The sequence below is a fragment of the Dromaius novaehollandiae genome, chromosome 1 (genome assembly GCF_036370855.1).
Source record: "Dromaius novaehollandiae isolate bDroNov1 chromosome 1, bDroNov1.hap1, whole genome shotgun sequence".
NCBI lineage: Eukaryota > Metazoa > Chordata > Aves > Casuariiformes > Dromaiidae > Dromaius > Dromaius novaehollandiae.
This window is the reverse complement of record NC_088098.1, coordinates 114,315,081-114,334,783: the sequence shown is the minus strand read 5'-3', so window position 1 is coordinate 114,334,783 and position 19,703 is coordinate 114,315,081. Positions and strand designations below refer to the sequence as shown.

The 19,703-nt window shown below is 38.4% G+C and overlaps 1 protein-coding gene across 4 annotated transcripts in view; it reads left to right on the top strand.

Annotated features, from left to right (window-relative positions):
• APP (amyloid beta precursor protein) overlaps positions 1-19,703 on the top strand; it is a 232,963-nt gene that overhangs the window by 175,003 nt on the left and 38,257 nt on the right. For all 4 annotated transcript variants that reach the window (XM_064523722.1, XM_064523718.1, XM_064523713.1 and 1 more), the window contains 2 exons: positions 7,073-7,201; positions 9,231-9,330. In XM_064523722.1, coding sequence (XP_064379792.1) covers positions 7,073-7,201; positions 9,231-9,330 — 229 coding nt within the window. The remainder of the gene's footprint in view (positions 1-7,072; positions 7,202-9,230; positions 9,331-19,703) is intronic.

Sequence of the window (19,703 nt, the reverse complement as noted above, 5' to 3'; positions counted from 1 at the left end):
AAGATGAAGCCTAGCATGGATGTTAACCCACTTGAATTTATTTGTCATGTTTTTTCCTGTTGCCATAAGAATTTCTTCTGGTGCCTTTTGTGCTTTGGGGCCAGAATCTGTTCATATGGAGAGAGCATAGTATGGGCTGAAACAAGTTGAGTTTAGCTCTTTGGGCATAGAGGACGGTATGCAGAAGGGCTCTTCCTGAGCACCTCTGTTTTTTTGGAAGCTTTTCTGAGAAGTCTTTTCTGAGTGCAGTAAGGTCGCTGTGAAAATGTGCAGTTGGAGGCAGGTCAAGGCAAGGCAAATCCAGATGGCTAGTAAGTTCTGCAGAACTTTGACAAGTTAATTATATCTAGGTCCAAATTCTTGAAAAGGCGAGCAGAGGCAAAATTGATTTTAATTTGTCAAAGCTGAGTAAGTTCAGCTTCTGAAAGGAAAATAATGAGATTGAATCAAACATTGTTTTCATTTTATTCTGCCTCAGGAAAAGTGCTTGGGATGGTATGTACAGGGAAGTTTTGAATACCATTATAGCCATGTAGTAGCAATGTTTGTGATAATGTATTTTCTTATAAATTATCAGAACTGATGAGAAAACATCATTAACTACACATGAAGGGTAGCTGGATGGAAGGGGTATAGTTGTGTTAAATGCTTCAGTATAAAGGTCTTGCACTCATTCTATCTCACCTTTCTTGAATGCCTGTACAGTAAGCTGCTTTTCCTGCATCAAACATGACCCCTGAGTTAGTAACAAGCTAATTACCCTAATAAGCTAATGAAAAACATGTTCCAAGAGTGATAATCAGAAAGGACTGCTGATTGATTTTGCTCTGCCGACAAGACTAAATAGCAAAGTACAGCATTGTGGAACTTTCATTTTTGAGTTACAGAGACAATTTTGATCAAAATGACAAGCCAGCTCAGAATTCCCCATGGCAGTTCCATGGCACAGAGCTAGAAGTTGTACTTTAAATACACAGAAGTGCTTTAATATGATTTTCTTGTTGTTTTTCTGTAATAAATACTTTGGATTTCCATGGAGAGAGAATGTAAGTTATGTTTATAGCAATTCAAACTAAATTTGATATTTCCATTTTCCAAGCTCAGTGAGATTACATTCTTTCACCACTCACTTAAAAACAGAAATACTAGGCTAGGCTCTGTGTAGAGGCCATGGTATTTATATACATTTTTTTACCAGTTAGAAACTGTCGTTCAGATATTTTAGATCTGATACATAGTTCCTTTATGGAGCTTATGAAGAGGGCAGTGGGTTACATTTTCTTGTAATTGCCCTATAGAAAGGGAAGCTGTAGTTTTCATCTCCTAATTCTTGTAGCTGTGAAAGAACCTATATTGTCTCCATTTCAGGGGAATCCTATTAGTCATAGAGCCAAAACCTAGAGTGGGAGAAAGAGTATAGAAGGAACAATAAAGGTGGTAAATTATCAGAACTGTTCTATGGACAAATGGTAAGAAATATTCTCCATTAGCTACAACAAAATCGAGCTAAGTCCTTGCTAAAATGGCATAGATAAGTGGCATAGATAAGTAGAGAATGGACTAATTGAATAGTCTCCATTTAGAATCTTAGATGAATAACTTCTAGTAGGCTGCCTTTTGAAAGGCTCTTTTTTACTGTGCTTAATAAATTGGTATTATCATCATAGTGATGAGTGCTGTCTCCAGATGTCTTGCAGGTATGAAGTTCTTTCCTCCAGAAGGATTTCAAAGTGTTTTTGAGCATGTTTAATAGAATTCTTGCCTTTGCCTAGAAATGCTTTAAAAGCTGGAATGGAAATAGAGCCCATGTTCTCCAATTGGTTATGTCTGGAATCTGTGGAATATTGAAGTACAGAAAAAAGTCTAGGCTGGCAGATTCTGCTGATGTGAATTTGGCAATTAGCTGCGATGTTAATATTGTTATTTTATTCTTAGCTAAAGACGTCAGCAGTCTTGTCTCGATGCTGATGCCACCGGGATTACAGGCACCTTTCTGGCCTGTAGAGTCAATATGATTGGAAGTCAGCACCAGGTAGCCAGGTTGTCATCAGCATTTTCTGCTTCATTTGGGCTTGTCTCATTCAGCGAGAAAACTGGAAGTAGGCTGTCGGGATTGCCTGGGTAAGCTTTGAAGCCAGGAAGTTGCTGTGCAGGTCATTTTCATAGCCTTAACTCTGCCCTGGTGCATATATATTTTCCCCAAAAGAATTGTCTTCCAAATCAGAGAACAGGCATATGCCCTACAGTATTAGGCAGAAAGACATCTTTTTAATGATGATATGAAGTCTGTGAATCTGTCTCCTGTGTGCAGAATTATTGAACCCATGCAAGTCCCAACATATTTATAAGAACTCTGTGTAAAATAATTTTCTGGCAACATCCTCCAGAATAAGCAGGATTTTAAATTAACAGTTAAAATACTTGCAGATGTGAGTGCATCTACTGGACTGTGGCGAATGCTCGTAAAAGGGCTATGATCTCTGCTTATTTTTAGGTTAAAAAAAGCAGATGTTTGAGGCTGCTGAGAAGGGGAGCATTAGAGCAAGTTCCACAGGAGTAAACTGCATGGTAGAGTGTGCTTGAACAGATCAGAAGTGATATATGAGAGAGATTCAGACTACCGCACTCTGCAGCACCCATCCCTTAACAAGGACACAAGCATGTCCTTGTTAGGCGTGTTCATGCCTTTTTTTCCTACATGTTCCTAAATGAGAGTGCCATGATCCTGTGGGTTTAAGCTTCTTGCCAGCCAACCCAGGCTCTTCCAGTGCTCAGGAATCAATATTATTCCTAACCAAACAGCATTCCTTATGAAATAATAAGTATTAGGAGTTTGGTGCTTGTTCCTATGGCTTAGGAAGTTATTTGTCATTCCTGTTACTGGATAAAATAGTTGGCAGCAGTGTTGGCCAGTATAACTAAAAATGTGCGGATAATGGAAGTGATGTTGGGAATATCTTTGTCGCTTTCCTAGGAAGACCAATAAAAACAAGCCAGCAAAACAAATGCAGAAAACTGAAAATAACAGAATTATTTCATGAGGATTATGTAGCCCCTGGTGGCTGATACAGGTTAGTTATTCTGTCAGTCATTTCCCAGATGTTTTTTATTAGGTAGCTACAGGTGTGAATGCATTGAGTTTTCCTTGGAAAAAAAGGTGGAACAGAATTTCAAAAACTAAAACCAAAATTTTTTTAGTGAACTTTAACACTTGGTACATTATTTATCAGGAGTGAGAGGTGCAAAGCCGACCCCGGGATATGCCAGCAGTTTGTTCTTCTGCCATAAACAGGGTCAGAGTTCAGGCCTCAAGAACTTAAATTAGCTGGTAATAGCAATTTTTTCAGTTATAATTTAGTCTGAAGGTTCCTTCCTTACTTCCTAAGATTGGTGTAATAGATGCCCCCCAGATTTAGTATAATAGCTTCAGACATAGGGTCTGACTGAATTTTCTTAGGCTTTGGAGCCCTCCCTCATCCCTCTGCTTGACGGTACCATAGCTTGTGGCCCCTCTGCTGCACCATCACTAGTGTTCGTATTGCTGCATGGTGTACTAGACAGGGGAGTGAATCCTGCTGAAAATAACTCTGCCAGAAAGTGCATGTGGGGAAGGGGGTTTCAAGCAGAACCAGTTCACTCCATAATGACATTTTAAAAAAGAAAAAAAAAGTACGTGTAATGCAGTAAGGAGGTGGAACTTGGTGAGAGGTAACAAGGAGTAAAGTCAGCACTGAGTATTGGGAGATTTGTTAAAAGTGCGTGTAGTAGGTCTAAAATTCTAGGCATACAGGAGAAAAGTATCAATTACCTTTTCTTACACTATTACAATTACCTTCAGCTATAAAACTTAGTCCTTAATTATGGTCCCAGACACCCCCAGCCGTGTGAAGCTAGTAGAGAGCTGTCATTGTCCATCACCAGCCTTGGCAGTTTAGCCTTCGGCAAAGGTCCTGAAATTAAGGCAGTAACATTTCAAAGTTATTGGGAGGTTAGGGGTCTGACCTGATCCAGTGTGTCTGTGACTCTTGGTAGTTATTTAAGACTGAGGAAGCAGAGTCATTTTGATTTATGTTGTATGTTCAAGGCATATCACCAACACTCTTGGGTTTTTTTGGTTTTGTTTTTTTCTTTTTAATCAGCATGGAAATGACCCACCTAAAGGTCACAAAAATGGAATATTTGGCAATGATGGCAGTATACTGTAGGACTGCTAATCTATTTCAGCTTCCACTTCAGAGAAGCTTGTGTGCTTTTATTTTTCAGGGCCTCGTGCTGTGTTCAAGGACTCCTATTGTGTTTATTGGTGCCTGCATCTATCCTAGGAGCTTTTGACTCTTGCAATGCGTAGCTGACTGTGAAAGCCTTGTGAATCTCTGTAAGGTGATGGAATGCTTCACAAGGATATTTTAGCTTGAAATCTCTCTTTGGTGGAGCAATGTCACTAGCTTTTAGGCAATTACTAGTCAATTGTTGCCATCAGAGTTAAAACTTTCATATGGATAGTTGGTTTTTTTTTTTTAGAGGAAAAAAAAAAGCTGTAGGCTCGTCTACCCACATACAGTGAGTTTCTAGTGTTTTTCTCTGCTTAAGAAAAGAGGAAGTCATTGCTCCTGTAAGAAAGCACCTTCCATTTAATATTCTTTCTGCATTGTTCTCTGCTATAATTATGATTTCCTACCACCGTGACAGGAAGCTTTCTTGGCCAGATGTGCTTGAGCCATCTGTATTCATTTCTTCTTGCTAATGATAATTAGAGGCTATTCTCAATGTCAAAAAATGCCCTGAAAGTTGGTTGCCAACTTACCCAAGTGACTACTGCTGTTAGTGGTATTTGACAGGTGTTTTCAAGATTGTTATCCTAGTAATGTCCAGTCGCAACTCTCAATGTGAATGTTCCATTGACCTATTGCAGTGAACATAAACATGCTGAAATGAAAAATACGCCCTTCTTGTATTAGATATGACATGTAAATGGAGATACCTCAAGAAAATACTTTTCTCTCTAGTCTGCCCTAACCTGCTGTCTTGATGTTTCTTGGGGCAAAGAAAACTGAAGTTTCATCAGAGGTAGCAATATTATCAGTCTCTGAATTTTTATTTGTGTTGTAAGCCTCTGGTCTTCTAGTCATTGTTCCTATAATGTTTCACAGTTGGCGTTTCAGTTTTTGTCATTACTGCAGTGTTACAAAGGCTACTTGCTTTCCAACATTTGTCCAGTTGCCCGCAACTTCATCCCAAGGTGCTCGGCTTTAGGTTTTATTTTTCGTCATGAACGAATTTAAGCCATGGAGCCACTAAATTTAATCCTTTGTCAGGTAATGGCTTCACATTTCTCTATTTCTATCCTACAAATCTTCTTCAAATAACCTTCGTTTTACTTTCTTCAGGCATTTTTAAATCTGTTAACTCTCTAAAGCTGAAGAGATCCTTAAATCTTTGAGCTCTGTAGCTTAGTATTCATCTCTTGTGTAAATGTTAAATTAGTTTAGACTTTATTTCTCTGTGACTCTAAGTCTTCTTAAAACTTCAGCTTCTCCAACAGTTCATTGTTTCTTCAGGATGCTGTGTATTGAGCCTCTAATACTTATTTTGTCACCTATCCATCCAGTCCACCTTATCACTTCCAGTCCCCAGAGCCATTGCTCACCACTTCTGCTCATTCTTTAATTTAGTACACAGAAAGGTCACTAATTTCTTTCTTCCCACCTATGTCAAGGGCATCTTTCTCACCATTCAGCAGCATCAGGTAGGATGTAGAAACAGCATAAGCTGAGTTTTGTTTTGTTTTTTTTTCCAGAATTGTCATAAACACTGAGTTAAAAATTAATGTCTTGCTTGAATTTGAGAGAACGCTTCCCTGGTTTGGAAATACGTTATTGTCCAGAGTAAAAAAGAACATTGAAATACACATTTCTTCTTAGGCTTCTTAGTCTAAGTCTGTGCTTACTGCTCCCAGGTACCATCAGACTATATCTATTTTTCATGTTCCTTTCAGCTACAGACCTTTCCTCTGTTCATATTCAACTGTATTTTTACACAAAATAGTTGCTGTCTTACTTTGACAGCACACACACTAGCTTTAAGGCATTTATTTAGTATCTTTTACGAACTAAAGTCACCTGCAATATAAACATAGGATGAGATTTTAAAAAAATCCAACGCCCAGAAGAACCAAGTAGGTGGGCCTTTTTTCTTTCTCTTACAGTTTTTCAGTCAGTTGTATATTCTAGATGTGTGCCTTCCACACCTCAACTCAGCTTCTAACTATCTGTTCCTTTCCCATTTCTCCCTGAAGGCACAGCAGGACAGAATAGTCTTGAATTTTTAGAGTTTTGCAGTCAAGTCTGATGACTATTCCTTTGCTTGGATGCATAGTGCTTACAAATAGTCTTCTGTGCAGGTGCTGGGCAGGCCCAGGACTATTTACCTTCTGTCTTGAATCTGGATGTGTGCATTCAGTTTACTGTTGATAAGACTTAACAGTTATAATCTTCTTTGTTTTTAAAGTTTAACTGTAGTTAATGAATGTCGATCCTGGTCGGACAGTCAACCTGGTAGGGGAATCTTTGAAATGCTTCTGATTAAGACCAGATTTCAGGGAATGTTTTGGGAGGAATCTGCTTAGTAGTGGCTAAAGTTGCAGAACTGGGAGCCTGAATCCTGGGGGCATCTTCCCTTGGTGGGGAGAGGAGAAGTGGTCTGGTGGGGAGAACAGAAACACTGCCTAGAGGAAGGGTGGGAGAGGTGTTAACTAGCATATTAAGACAGCGATTCCTGTCATGTTGGGGTGACATCATAGCAGTTAGACAAGGAAAAGCAACAGCCAAACTCCCCTTCTGGTCAGGACGGGTATCTGAAGGCCTTCTCATGTCTACCTGCGGCTGTGGTTGAGCAGTGCATCCTGCATAGGGCTGAGTGATCAGGTGTTCCTCAGAGGAGTCAGACCTTCCTTTGGAAGATCGTTGATGCAGGTTCTGCTTTTGTTTTGGGAGACACCTCTGGTCTAAGGAACTGTAAAACATGTGTTGTTCTAAACTGAACCAGTTTTCTTTTTCTTGTTTCTTCTCTGTAGCCTCGTCACGTATTCAATATGCTGAAGAAGTACGTGCGTGCTGAGCAGAAAGACAGACAGCATACTCTCAAACACTTTGAACATGTCCGTATGGTAGACCCAAAGAAAGCTGCCCAAATCAGATCTCAGGTAATCCCCACTGAGGGTTAATGAGGTCATGTTTGTTCATAACTATTGTGTTACTGTCAACTGATAGAAAAACTTTTTTTTTACTCCTTCCTGTACACTTTTACATGCAATAAGAAATAATCTGCTTTCCAGCAGCAGATTAAAGCAAAGTGATGTAGGAATAAGGTGTGCATGATTTGTCTTTTGAGAAGAACTGTTTATCCAGGCAATGAGTTAGTTGTGGGGATTTCCTGAGGAGCCCTCCAGAGCAGTGATGCCCAAAGCCTTTATTACTGCTTTCGTTGGTAAATAATACTTCTGAGAGAATATCTTGAATAGATGTCGTTACCACACACCGTTATACTTCCCTTAGCTGAAGTGGCAGGACCAGGAATGATATAGACATCTGACTGCAACCAACATTTCTGTAGTCATTGCAGAGGTACTTGTAGTGTCTATAAATACAATTCCTACAAAGCACTTGAGTTTAACATGTTTTTAAAAAGGAGTACTGTAGTTCATGGGATTTTAACTGCTGAATGTTACTGCAGTCCTTAACGTGTATGTTTTGGAACAGTTCTTGTGTTTCCCTCATAAATTGTGGAAAGTGAGAAAGCAAAAAAAAGAAAAAAGAAAGAAAAGAAAAGACCTGAAGAAGTAGCTGGCTTTCAAAACAGCAATTAAAATTGTAGGCACAATGGATGAGCTGTTAAAAAATGTATGCCATAATCTTCAGAATCTGCTTCTGTTCCCTCTGCAGGATGCAACTGGAAGCTCTGTTCCAGCCATAGTTTTTGAACTAATCAGCATCACTAAAAGCCAAATCAAAACCCTGTACCTCCATGAATGGCACAATTTACGTATTAGACTTCTCAAACATCTGTTCAGGCCAAACTTGAGATTGTGCTATCTTGAAATTGCAGCAGTTGAAAATGTGCAGTTCTAAATGTCTTCTGTAGTGATCTTAGACAGCTTTTGCATGTCTGAAACATTCAAGCATGTCCTTTTGCATCCAGCATGGCTGTTTAGTTTCTAAAACATTGGATTATTTAACCAAAAAAAAAAATGACAATTTGCAAACTACAGGCATGTTGACAGCACAAGGAAAGGAAGACATTTAGATACAGGAAGTACAGTGTACAGAAGATTGGTTGATGTAAGCTGGCAGATTTGCTTGGGAATTTTTGTTTCAGTGGAAAATAGAAAACAAAATATTTTACTCAGAAGCATAAGTACTATATTTCAGTTTGAAGAAACCACACCAGTTCTTCAATGAAATTGCTGTCTGCAGCCATTTTCTTCTGTACGCCTCATTGCCCTGTCAGACCAAGTCATCCAAGATGCACCTTACTTTCCCTTTCTAATGGAGAGAGGTGGTATTTCCCAAGAGTCCTCTAGCGAGCATACACCATGCAAGATGGAGTGACTCAACTCCTAGCAGCCTGCAGCAACCTGGAGCAATAGTTGTAATCACATGAGACAATACAGTAATGCGTCTGGGTGGATATGTTTTTGTTTTCAGCTGAAAATATTTGTAAATGTTTTTAACTAGAAAATCGAAGCTTTCTTCAGAGAGTAGCTGATTCTTTCTGCCATTTTTGGGCAAAATTAAAAAATACCTGACACATTTTGATCCAGCAATCATTGGGCCTCACTTGGTTCGTGTGTGATGCAGAAGCTTAAGGGTGCAGGCAGATGTACAAGTCATTGAAGGGTTAAGTGTGGCGGTGAATTTCCGCCACAATAGCTTCTTGCATACATGCTCTGATTCACAGCGAATGTAAACCCCCTACCTTAAATTACTTCTTCATTCCCGTGGGCTCTCAGGTTGTTGCCATGGAGGAGCATCTGTGGCCCAGAACGCTGTGTGGCAGCTGTAGGAGAGAGGTGTATTTTGCAATGGATTTGACAGTTTCAGTATGCAGAGCATACCCAAGTGTTATACCTAGCACAAGTGAAAAACATCTTGCTTTGTGTAGTCTATAAAATTTGCAGTAATGACGAGTAACAACAGTATTCCTCTCCTTAAAACACTTTTGTTTTTCTACAGGTTATGACACATCTACGTGTGATATATGAACGCATGAACCAGTCTCTCTCCTTCCTCTATAATGTGCCTGCTGTGGCTGAGGAGATCCAGGATGAAGTTGGTATGCAAACTATTAATGCAGAAAAAGAGAAGTGTTTCTGTGATGAAAACTCACCACCAAAAGCTAAAATACATCCTCTTACTTCACCTATTGATATACTGTTGTAGCTGATAAATGGGAGAGCAAACCTGCCAGTGTTTTTAAATGACAAGTTAAATTATAATGAGGTTTGTTAAACTATAATCAGGTTTCTAGGGTGTACCTGTAAGAAAAATAGTACGTGGTTGAAAGGAAAGGCCAGTGATGGGATAGTCTTTGTCTTTCGAACAACTTTTTTTTCACAACATGCATAGTCCATCAAAGGGCAGTTACTGGATTAGTTTCACAAATAAGCAGCTTCAGTTGACCAAATCAATTAAAGATTTCTTTTCAAAGCAAGGGAGGGAGGTGTGCCATTCAGTTAAGGGTGAGGTTGTGTTTAGGGCCTGAGGAGGGGTTGGACGGGGAGAGTACCGGTGGATTCACTTGCCCAAAGTGCAGGTTAGGAAGGAGATGCATTTATGTGAGTTGGGGAAGGGTTTAGAGGGAGAAAAAGATAGTTGAATTAATAATCATCCTTTACCATGCATTTCTATTTTTCACAATTATAAGCTGCAGTCAACAGCCTCAGTCTGTAGTTTGCAGTTTTGCTGCAGTTTGCAGTGGAATGCAGTTTTAAAAAACCCTTATTTGAAACTGTATCATTTTTGTAGCAAAGGAGATGCCCATGCTGTTAAGTCTTTGGAGATGCTCGGCTTGCTTTATTTCCCTACCACCATTATTCCCTTGGGTTTTTTTGCTTGAAGTTTCAGTTTCTTTTGTTGTTGGTAATGTTAATGCTTGTTGTTGGGGACATGCTTCTAATTTTTTTTTTTTATCCTAAATAATGAAATGGAATGGAAATTTTAGAGGCTTTGAAGTGAAATGGGAGCAAAAGTCTATTAACTGCTTAGTGGTTTACAGAAATCTGACTCCTAATCTCAAACTTAACACTTATTTTTAGTAGTAAAAAGCAACTGAAATTAGTAGAATATTATTTCCCAATAAGAGAAGAGAAGCTAAGATGTCTCAAAGGAGAAGTCTGTCACAGTCTCTTAAGTACTTTTTCCCTACTTTGATTTTTGGTGATTTTGGGTTTACCAAAAATTCTTCAAGGCATTGCAAAGTTAAAAGCAACCAAAACTATGTTCTTTTATTGGAAGTTACCAGGCAGCATTAATTGATGCCTGTCAGCTCTGGGCTGTACTAGATACAATAGTTTTTAGTACTGAAAAGAAAGCCTATTCTCTTTCGATATCAACATTCTCCTTGTTGATAGCATTAACTGTATGCTTGCTTTTACGTATTAGTTTTGATAGAAGGAGATCACTGAGATCATTCCTTGCTATTAAAGGAGACAGCAACCTTCTAGATTGAGTACTGATCATTCTGTTGAAAATCTGTTCTGAAATTACTGAAATTGTTAGTCTTGGTACTCTTCTTAAACCCATGGAAAAAGAAATCTATTATAGCTGCAGAATCTGTGGAGAAGTAAAATATTAATAAAATTGCACTTTGTAACATTTCCAAGAAATAGTGCAACTCTCATTAAAAAGACAAATGTTTCATTAAATACCTTTTATAAGAACTATTGACTTAGAAAGTCTGAGTCAGTGGAAATTTGAAAAATACCCAGATAAGAACATCTTTGCGCACACAGTGTCTCTGAATAATAAATTGCAGGTAAGGAAGCGTATTTGAAAGAAGTTCTTCTGTGAGCACTTTACTGCAGAGTCCTTCACGAACAGTTTTCACCTTGAGGAATGAATAATCTTTGCTTTAGAAGACACAGCTCTGGCAAAGGTAGTTTTCCTCTAAATTGAATAAGTAGTTTCATGAGCAGTAAATTAAATAAGTAGTTTCATGAGCAGCAAAACAAATGAGATCTAGTTTCCTGTGAATTCATACCTTTTGGTTAATTCCTCTAATGTCTAATAAGGTGCTGGTTTTGAGTAGATTTTCTCATTGCTAGAAATATTATGCCCCATTTTGCACAGTTTCTTTGTTACCAGCTGTTGACAAATTTGAATCACTCAGGTCTTAGATTTTTTTTTTTCGACACCAGACTAAAAATGAATTAAAATTTTCCTCATGTCTTCCCAACAGTCCAGTACCAAAGGTTCATTCCTGAGAGACAGATGTTCATCTTTCACAGGAAAATGTATGTGCCTGAAAATTAGGTGCACACTTGTGTTCTCTTCCTGTTACCTTTTGAGAACTTTATGCTGAGCAATGAATTTGAATACTACCAGATAGAATAAAAAGTTGTTGCTGGGCCATGGTAACTGTATACAGAATATTTTTGTTATCAATCTGAGGATATTTTTTATTAATGCTGATGAGTCGCAATCTAGCAGTTGGATGGTTGGAGTTCCTTTCAAATAAAGGATATTACTGAAGATCTTGACCTCAAAAAGGAGATCAACAGCCATGGTTTTAAGATACTGAATCCAAAATAACAAATCCAGCTTCTAAGCTAAAAGCAGCCTTTCAAAAGCTTTGGTTATTTTCCCAACTCTAGCAGAGATGATGACAGAAAATTAGGGTGAAATTTAAACCAGTCGTAGTCCTTATTTGCAACTGTTTGTCACCAGTTAAGCATATGGGTACGTAGGAAGACCCACAGTACTCTGAAGAGTAGAAAGCAGCACTTACATGAAGTGAGCACTTTTTTGCTGCTAAGCACTTGAGAAATGTGCAATGTATAAATGCCTTGTCCTCGTAGGATGACAGGGATGTATTGTAGCAGCAAATTCCAGATGTGAAAGCAAGAATAATGCTGACTATCCCTACTTCATATTGGGGCAGAGGTAAAGACTCCCAGTAAGAGCTGCAGAGAGCAGTCTATCTGACCATGAGTTTTATGACAAAGCTTAGAAATCTTAAACAAGATACTTGTGTAGGAACCTGTTTGCCATTCTGGACGCAAAGGACTTCTCAAAGAACTTTGGTGCAACTGTCCTACAGCTCAAACCAGCTCACTCTCTGCAACAGATACAGTCCATGGTGTTAAGTAGTGCTTCTCAAGGACAGGAGCATGTCCAATGAATATGAAAGTGGCAGGAAAAATCTGAGAAGAGATATTTGCACACCCAATATGAGCAGATTACTTGATTACTTTGACATTTTTACCCACCTTTTCTCTCTGATAAATCTCATCTACTATTTAATATGTACAAGACCTCAGAAGGAGCAATGGCAGACTTTAAGGGGAATCAGCAATTCCTTTTAGCACATCCTGCTTTAAATCCTTATTTGATTAGACTGCTTATCCATGTATGTAAAAGGTAACTTATTGCAGGGAGTGGCACAGCTTCTGAATCAGAAGCTACATCAGAGCTCTCTATATCAGTCAAATGGGCAGGCGATGAGCTGAATTTTTTATTTTATCTTTGCTGCTCTGTTTCCAAACTGATGTCCCTGACTGCACGTTTTCTAGCCCACCACTGATGAAATATTCAGCACAGCCTACTATAGCAGTATGGTAACTAAGCTCTGAAACACTAAGTTATGAGCAAGTAATAAGTAAGAAAATGTGATTTTGTTTGTTCCTTGGCAAATAAGTTCAAGCTATTGTTATTTTATCATTCTGTTCCATTGCCCCTATCTTGGTCTTCTGCAGTGTGTTGTGGATGCCCCATTCATGTCATATAGTAGGGAGAGAGGACAGACAAAAGCAGGCCCCACATCTTTACTTGCGTTCAGCTGGATACAGGGTGCTGTGGATAATGTGCCATTTCAAGTATCTGTATGCTCCAGCTTAGCATAACAAAATTTGAGCAAGAGATTTTTGCCTCTTGACATTGGGTCCACAACTTCTTTTGAAGATTTTGTACCTATTTTTAGAAAAAGGTTGACAGCTGTAAAAATAGGACAAGCTACAGACTAAAGAGAAGACTTGCCCTCTTTTAACCCTTTCTCTTTAACCGTTAGGTCCCTATATCTGTCGTCCTGCCTCTGTGCATATTATTGAAGGGGCATTGCCTCAGCTGGTTGTGGTCTATCAATGTTTATAAAGCTAATTGTTGATTTCCTGTTTCTAGCTGCTACTTTTGACCCACAGTGAACTCACAGCCTTGCTGCACTTACTTCCTTGAGCTCAATTAGTGTGCTGTTTTCCTTTCATGCCAGGGTATCTGTTTAGAAGTTCTGAGAGCATTAACTATTTGCCACAGGCTGTCAATCCAAAGTGAAAACCATCATGGTTTTTGACTACATATTGCAAAACCAAAACACAACCTTGGAGGCTTTGCAAAAGCAAATTCGGCCTGCCCTGGTGGGTGCCATTGCTTTTGTGATATTTTTTTTCCATTGTCTCCCTCAAAATGTTGCTTTGAATATGTAACTAGAAATGTCTTTCAGGCTGCAGTGGGAACTTGAAAAAAGTTCTCAGTATCTCCTTTTCCTGTAACTATTCCATATACTTACTGCCTTAAGATTTAGATGAAGGGTGGGAAAGCCTCATTCCAAATAATATTAAAATCATTGAAGGGGTGCATAGGATTTCTGCACCTTTATTTCAAGTTGGGTTGCCATATAGAGGTATCAGAATAATAAAGGCAACTTGACATATATTAAATGTGTCAATAGCTTATTAGAATGGTGTTATAATGTTACATATGGCATTGACATAGTATAGAATGGCTTATATATAGTTCATATCAAGTAAGAACGATATTTACTGTATGACTCAGTTTCAGTACGTTAGACTAGAAAATATTTAGCATGTTTTTGAGATTGCTTATTGGGCAAGGAGACTGCAGTTAGAAATTGGGAAAGGAGCTGTAGTCTTCCTCCAAGACTTAGAGTTAAAAGTATGGGCAATAGTTGTTTTTTGAAATTAATATCACGGTGGTTATAATGCCTTATATTCTTTCTTGAAAACAGGGATGTTGAATTATAAATGAATGAACAAGCACTGTAGGCCTTACCTCTACTGGGATGGACCTAGTTGGTGAATTGGCATAGAAAAATATGAGGAATTGTCATCGATTGTCCTCATTCTAATGATTCTTAGGGTTTTGTTCCAATTGACAAACCTGCTCAATTCAGTCACTTTAAATCTTCCTGCATCCGTCTGCACTAGCATTTAGGCTTGCACAGGAGTATGCTTTGATAATGAATGTTTACGTCATCCCTATTTACTGTGTTGTTCTGAAAAAGGCACTGGAGAGGTTAACTTGGTTGTTCATTTGAGGCAGTTTCTAGGAGAAGATGAAGATGCAGAGAAGCACATTGAGGACTGGGAAACTAGAGGTGTAGAGCTGTTTTTCTGAAGCAGTTCCTCTCTGTTTCTAGTTAACCATACTTTACAGTCAGTATTTACTTTTATTTTTTTAAAGGACAGAAATAGGGTTGAACTTTTTACCCAGGATAAAATAAACAGTCACAAATCCAGTGTACAGCTGCAGTTGTTATAAAAATCTGTAGTTGAGGAAAGTTGGACTAGTCCTGCTAACTTTTAATACTTTCTGCAATTCAGGAGGTCACGTTTGTCATCTGGAATTTTAGTTTCTGAATTGCTTCAGGTGCTTGGTTGGTACTTCAGCAGGAGTGCCTTCCGTTTGGGAGGCAAGGCAATGTCATCTTTGCCAAATCCTAGGTGTTAAGTTTCCACCCAGTAAAAGGTTTCCACTCCGTATGACTGGCATGGTTTTTGTGGCAGCAACTCTTCCATTTGTATTTCATGGGTATATCTACACCATACAGAAATTTTTCAGTGAACAGATTTTCTGGAAGCAGTACAAGTATGTGCAGGTCTTACCCTAGCGTACTGTGAATCCTGGCTTCTAGTTTTCGGGATGTAGTTTAGGTGTGCCTGTGCTGTATCAGAAAGGCTTCCTGTTCCTCCCGTTCTGCTCTGCCTCCTTTGCCCAGAAGGATAACATGACTGGAACAAGCAGTCTCAAGCAGCCTTCAGAGAACATATATTTGCACAGGTACCTGGGTTAACTTCCAGCACTAACCGTGCCTGTGCTTTCTCCCCATAATTGATTTGACACATTTGTGCATATCCAGTAACCTTAGTTTTTCCAAAGAAAACTTTGAATTTTCTGTGATGCAGTTACCTACCTTTAATCTTCTCCCTTAGAGCCCCCTAGCATTCAGTTGAATAGATGAATTGTTGGAACTCCAGCAAAAAATATATTGCTGGGTAACCATGGTTAAAAATAGAAGAGTTCTCCTATGAAAGCAAACAAATTCTATGTTAAGCCTTAAACACTGTTTAAATAGTTTTTGTATGCCTAAATACTGATGTGATATAATCCAGGCAAACTGTCTGATAAGCAGTTAAGACATCTTCCAACCAAGGGCATTGCTTTTGATAGTATTTGGCTAGTTTATATATACTTCAGCTTTTTTTTTTAAGGTTTTTTTATATCATCATAGGCTTACAGTGTTTACTGTGCCATCGGTTTGTTCATTTTGTCTTCTGTATGAAGTGCTTCCCTTCTAATTTAAATACCACCATAAGATACAATGGAGCTATTTGTTGGAGCAAAGTGATATATTTGGTTTTTAACGGGGATCAAACAATGTCATCCCTTACTCTACTATATTTTAATAGGCAAAGGTGGTTGGCAGCTGGAATGACAGTTACATCTTGCTGCAGGCTTTGTAAATTCTACACACCATTAGGCAGCTTCCAAGAGGTGAGGAATCTCAGTTATTTCTCTAGGTTGGAGGCTCAGCTCTGTGTGCTAGTAAAAAAATCTTTTGTTGCACATTAGAAAAGGAAAAAAAAAAAAGTCTTAGAAATAGATGCAACATTTTCCTCTTCCAAGCATCTCTTATTTTCTGTCCAGATTATTTGACTGTCATAGAAAATTGGGCAGAGAATAGTAGATGATTAAAATAGATATAAATACACTTCACTGACATTGACGTTCTCAAATGCTTTCATTACTAGCATACTATATCCTCCCCATCTTTTGTAGCTAAATGGTCTATTGTATCTTGCCATGAGTACTACTGTTCTTCAGGAAAGATATGAATCCTGATTTTTGTGTGCACAAGCCCTTTTTTAATCTCATAAATATTGTGAACATGATTTTAGGCAAGAAAGGCTTGTTCTTACAAGCTTCCTGCAGATCTGCAGATACTATGATAGGGAGGAATGGCTTTGCATGTCTTTTTAATCAGGAAAAGATGTGGGACATCTTTCCTTTCATCTACTTTCAGAAAATTGATCAGAATTAAAAGATCTCCCAAAATTTGTTATGAGAATATTTTTCTTTTGGTTTGAAAAACATAGTTCTGTTTCATTTGCACCTTTGAGGAAATCTGGTCTAGCGGTTCCAAGTGCTAGAATTGGAAACCAGGAACTTCTGATAGTAATTATTGACTTGTTGATTATAAATAAAGTATTAATATGCTGGACATCCACTATTCCAGTGAGTATTTAAATGTTTCATTCTGAATAGTGCATCTTTTAGCAGGAGAAATTAGAAGCTCAATTTTCAATAGGAGCTAATAGCTGGAGAGAACTCTCTCCTGCATCAGTAGGTCTTACTTGAAGTGTCTATTCTGTACCCTTTCTAGTTCTGTTACTCGAGCCCAAGTATTTTTTCATATGTGCTACTCCTTAAATAGGAAATCATCATCTCTGCTGCAAGCCCCACAGGAATTTTATGAATGGGAGGAAATGCTGGAATCACAGTGGCAACAGGTTTAGTCTGCTACTGTGTCCATTTCACCGCTTTTTTTTTAATATACCATTTTGGAGGAGTGTGGAGGAGCTTGTGCACAATGGATTTGCACCCTGGAGACCGCACTAAACTTTGAATAATTGTCAGCTGATAGTATTCTTTCCTGTTTTTCCTTGCTTGATTGTACACATGGAAAAGTGTGGATTTGATTAGGACTTTGGTTCTAACTTTCCAGTCATTTCACATGCCATTTTCTGATGTCTTTCAGACAAGAGGCTGAGGAATTGTGCCTTGGACACCGTTGCTTCTCTTGGTAGAGGGTTTACAATTGTATGGAAGTGTTGAACATATATTATTTTAAATCAATACATTGGATGTGTTTTGTTTTAAAAAGCACTGTAGTTCATGATGATTTCACAGTTACAGATATGTTCATAAATGTGTTTGATTTGATTTGCTACTCAATTCTTTCTTTGATGTAAGTAAAAAGAGAAGCTGGAGCACTTGTTTTGGAGAGGATACAGATTAAATACATGGTGGTACTGAAATTTTTCTCACATGGCCTTAAGCTGGTGCCTTTTTTTAAAGTCAGATTTTACTGTTCAGTGCAGCAGTATGGCTTCTCTCAGCCTCTCTCTTCTGTGGTCCCTAGTAATTGCTTCTGCCACTATACTTAAGGAATTAATGAGCTAGCTTATCTTGTGCCAAATTTAAAATGTCGCTCTTTTATTGGATGAATAAGAAAAGTCTGAAAAAATCTTGAAGTTCTCCAGCTTGCAAATATGCTCTGAAGGACGGTTAGCTTAGAAGAGCTTGACTTTCTGTGAGCGTGTAGCTTTCAATCTGGTGGAGAGGCACTCGTTCAGTGAAATATTACCCACTTATGGAAATTCCATTACTTTTTGTTACAGAGGGTGTTTTGATGCACTGAATATATGTGTACCTTTATTTAGAAATGTGTGTGTCTAAAGCAGGTGAAAGGTGTATTTGAGATGCTTGATGCAGAGGGCCCACAGTTAAGCCAAAAAGGAATGGTTTGGGGAAACTCTAAAGCTCCCTTGTGCTCTTCTGCCCCAACCTTTGCCAGTTAATGGGGACGGGGACACCTCAGCCAAACTCCTCTGCATGCTGTCTTAAATCAAGTTCCTGATGTCAGTATCCATGAGCACCAAAGGAGCCCAAAATTGTGGGTGTATAAGCAATGCAACAGCAGCTTCCAGTTCATAGCAGCTGTTGAATGATGGGTTTTCTTTCATAATTACCTGAAGTAGAAAAACAATTTTGTCATTCTGCATAATTCGGTCCAAGATTAAATTCCTAATAGGAAATGTTAGATTGTAAAAGAAACAAACTAATGTTCTTAGAGTTGGGCACCCATTTTCCTGCACTAGCAAACTGTTACTTGTCCACCGAGCATCAGTCCCAGGCTGTCAGCACAAGCCACGCGCGCTCAATATGCGGTTTATAGAGCTAGCGCTGCAATCGTTGCTCCCAGAACAAGCCTCTGGACTTCTCATCCAGAGGAATTTAAACACTGAAGTCGGAAGTGTGTAACTGGTCGGGCATCCTGAGGTGCAGGGCAGAGCGGGCCTCTCATGCCAATGATGTGCTAAGTTTTGTTTTACTCAGGCATAACTTGCTGTTCAAGTGGGCTCCATGAAAATGCTTAGGTGCTTATTACGGTCAAGAGTATCTGCTCTATTCTTGCTAGACATGTTCTTATTATAAGGATAAAGAAGGAAAAGAATTACTGAGGATGTATGATTTTACAGAATAGCTGGATTGATGGAAATGTTGCAATAATCTCCTAACAGTTCCCATGCACATGGGGTTACAAATGAAGCAATTTTTCAGCAGCACAGCTTTTTCCCACTGTGGGATTCTCATATGCCCAATTTAATTGAAAAATATATTTTCTTGAATAGTGCTAGCTAGGTGGGGGTTTCAGTCCTTTCACTGTTCTGCTCCCTGCTATTAAATCATGTATATGAAAAGTGGCAAAGAAGCCATCGAAATAGGACATGTACCTCTTAATGTATATTTTTGCTATACATAATGAACGTGTCTCTAGAATACTCAGATAACCCAGGATACATTTGGCTTGTCAAGTGCTAAAGCTGCAGTTAATAAATAGCCAAAATGTATTTTGTCTGAAACCAATGCTGCGGAGTTCAGTTTTGGTGAATTCTGATTTAAATTAGTACAAGTGAGTCAAATATAAAATGCAGTTCTGTGATGAGGGGAATCAGGTGCAATAAATTAAAACTTGTAAATTTTCGTATTTTTATATATATGTGTATGTATATATATTTGTGAATTCTTTAGTTCCCGAAATACTCCCTAATTGTTCCCTAAATAATAAAAATCGTTCCCTAGCTGCCTCAGAGTTCAGTACATGTCAAAAATCATGTGGGATTTACACTTTGACCTTCAGAAATATTTTTAGAAAATGATGAGTAACTGACTTCTTTCAGGTGTTGGAAACAGAAAGACTTTTAAGTTCTGGTGCGGTTTTAGATTTTACTGTGTATTATAAGGTCAGCAAGTAACTCTGATCATTTTTATCAGTATAGAAAATGAGACAATAAAATTCCATAGAAGTTTTGAAGAATTTTTTCTAAATGCTTTTTTGTAGGGCAGTTTCAGGTTTAAGACTAATAACCTGCTTATCTAGGATGAAGATTTACATGGCTTTTTCCCACCTCT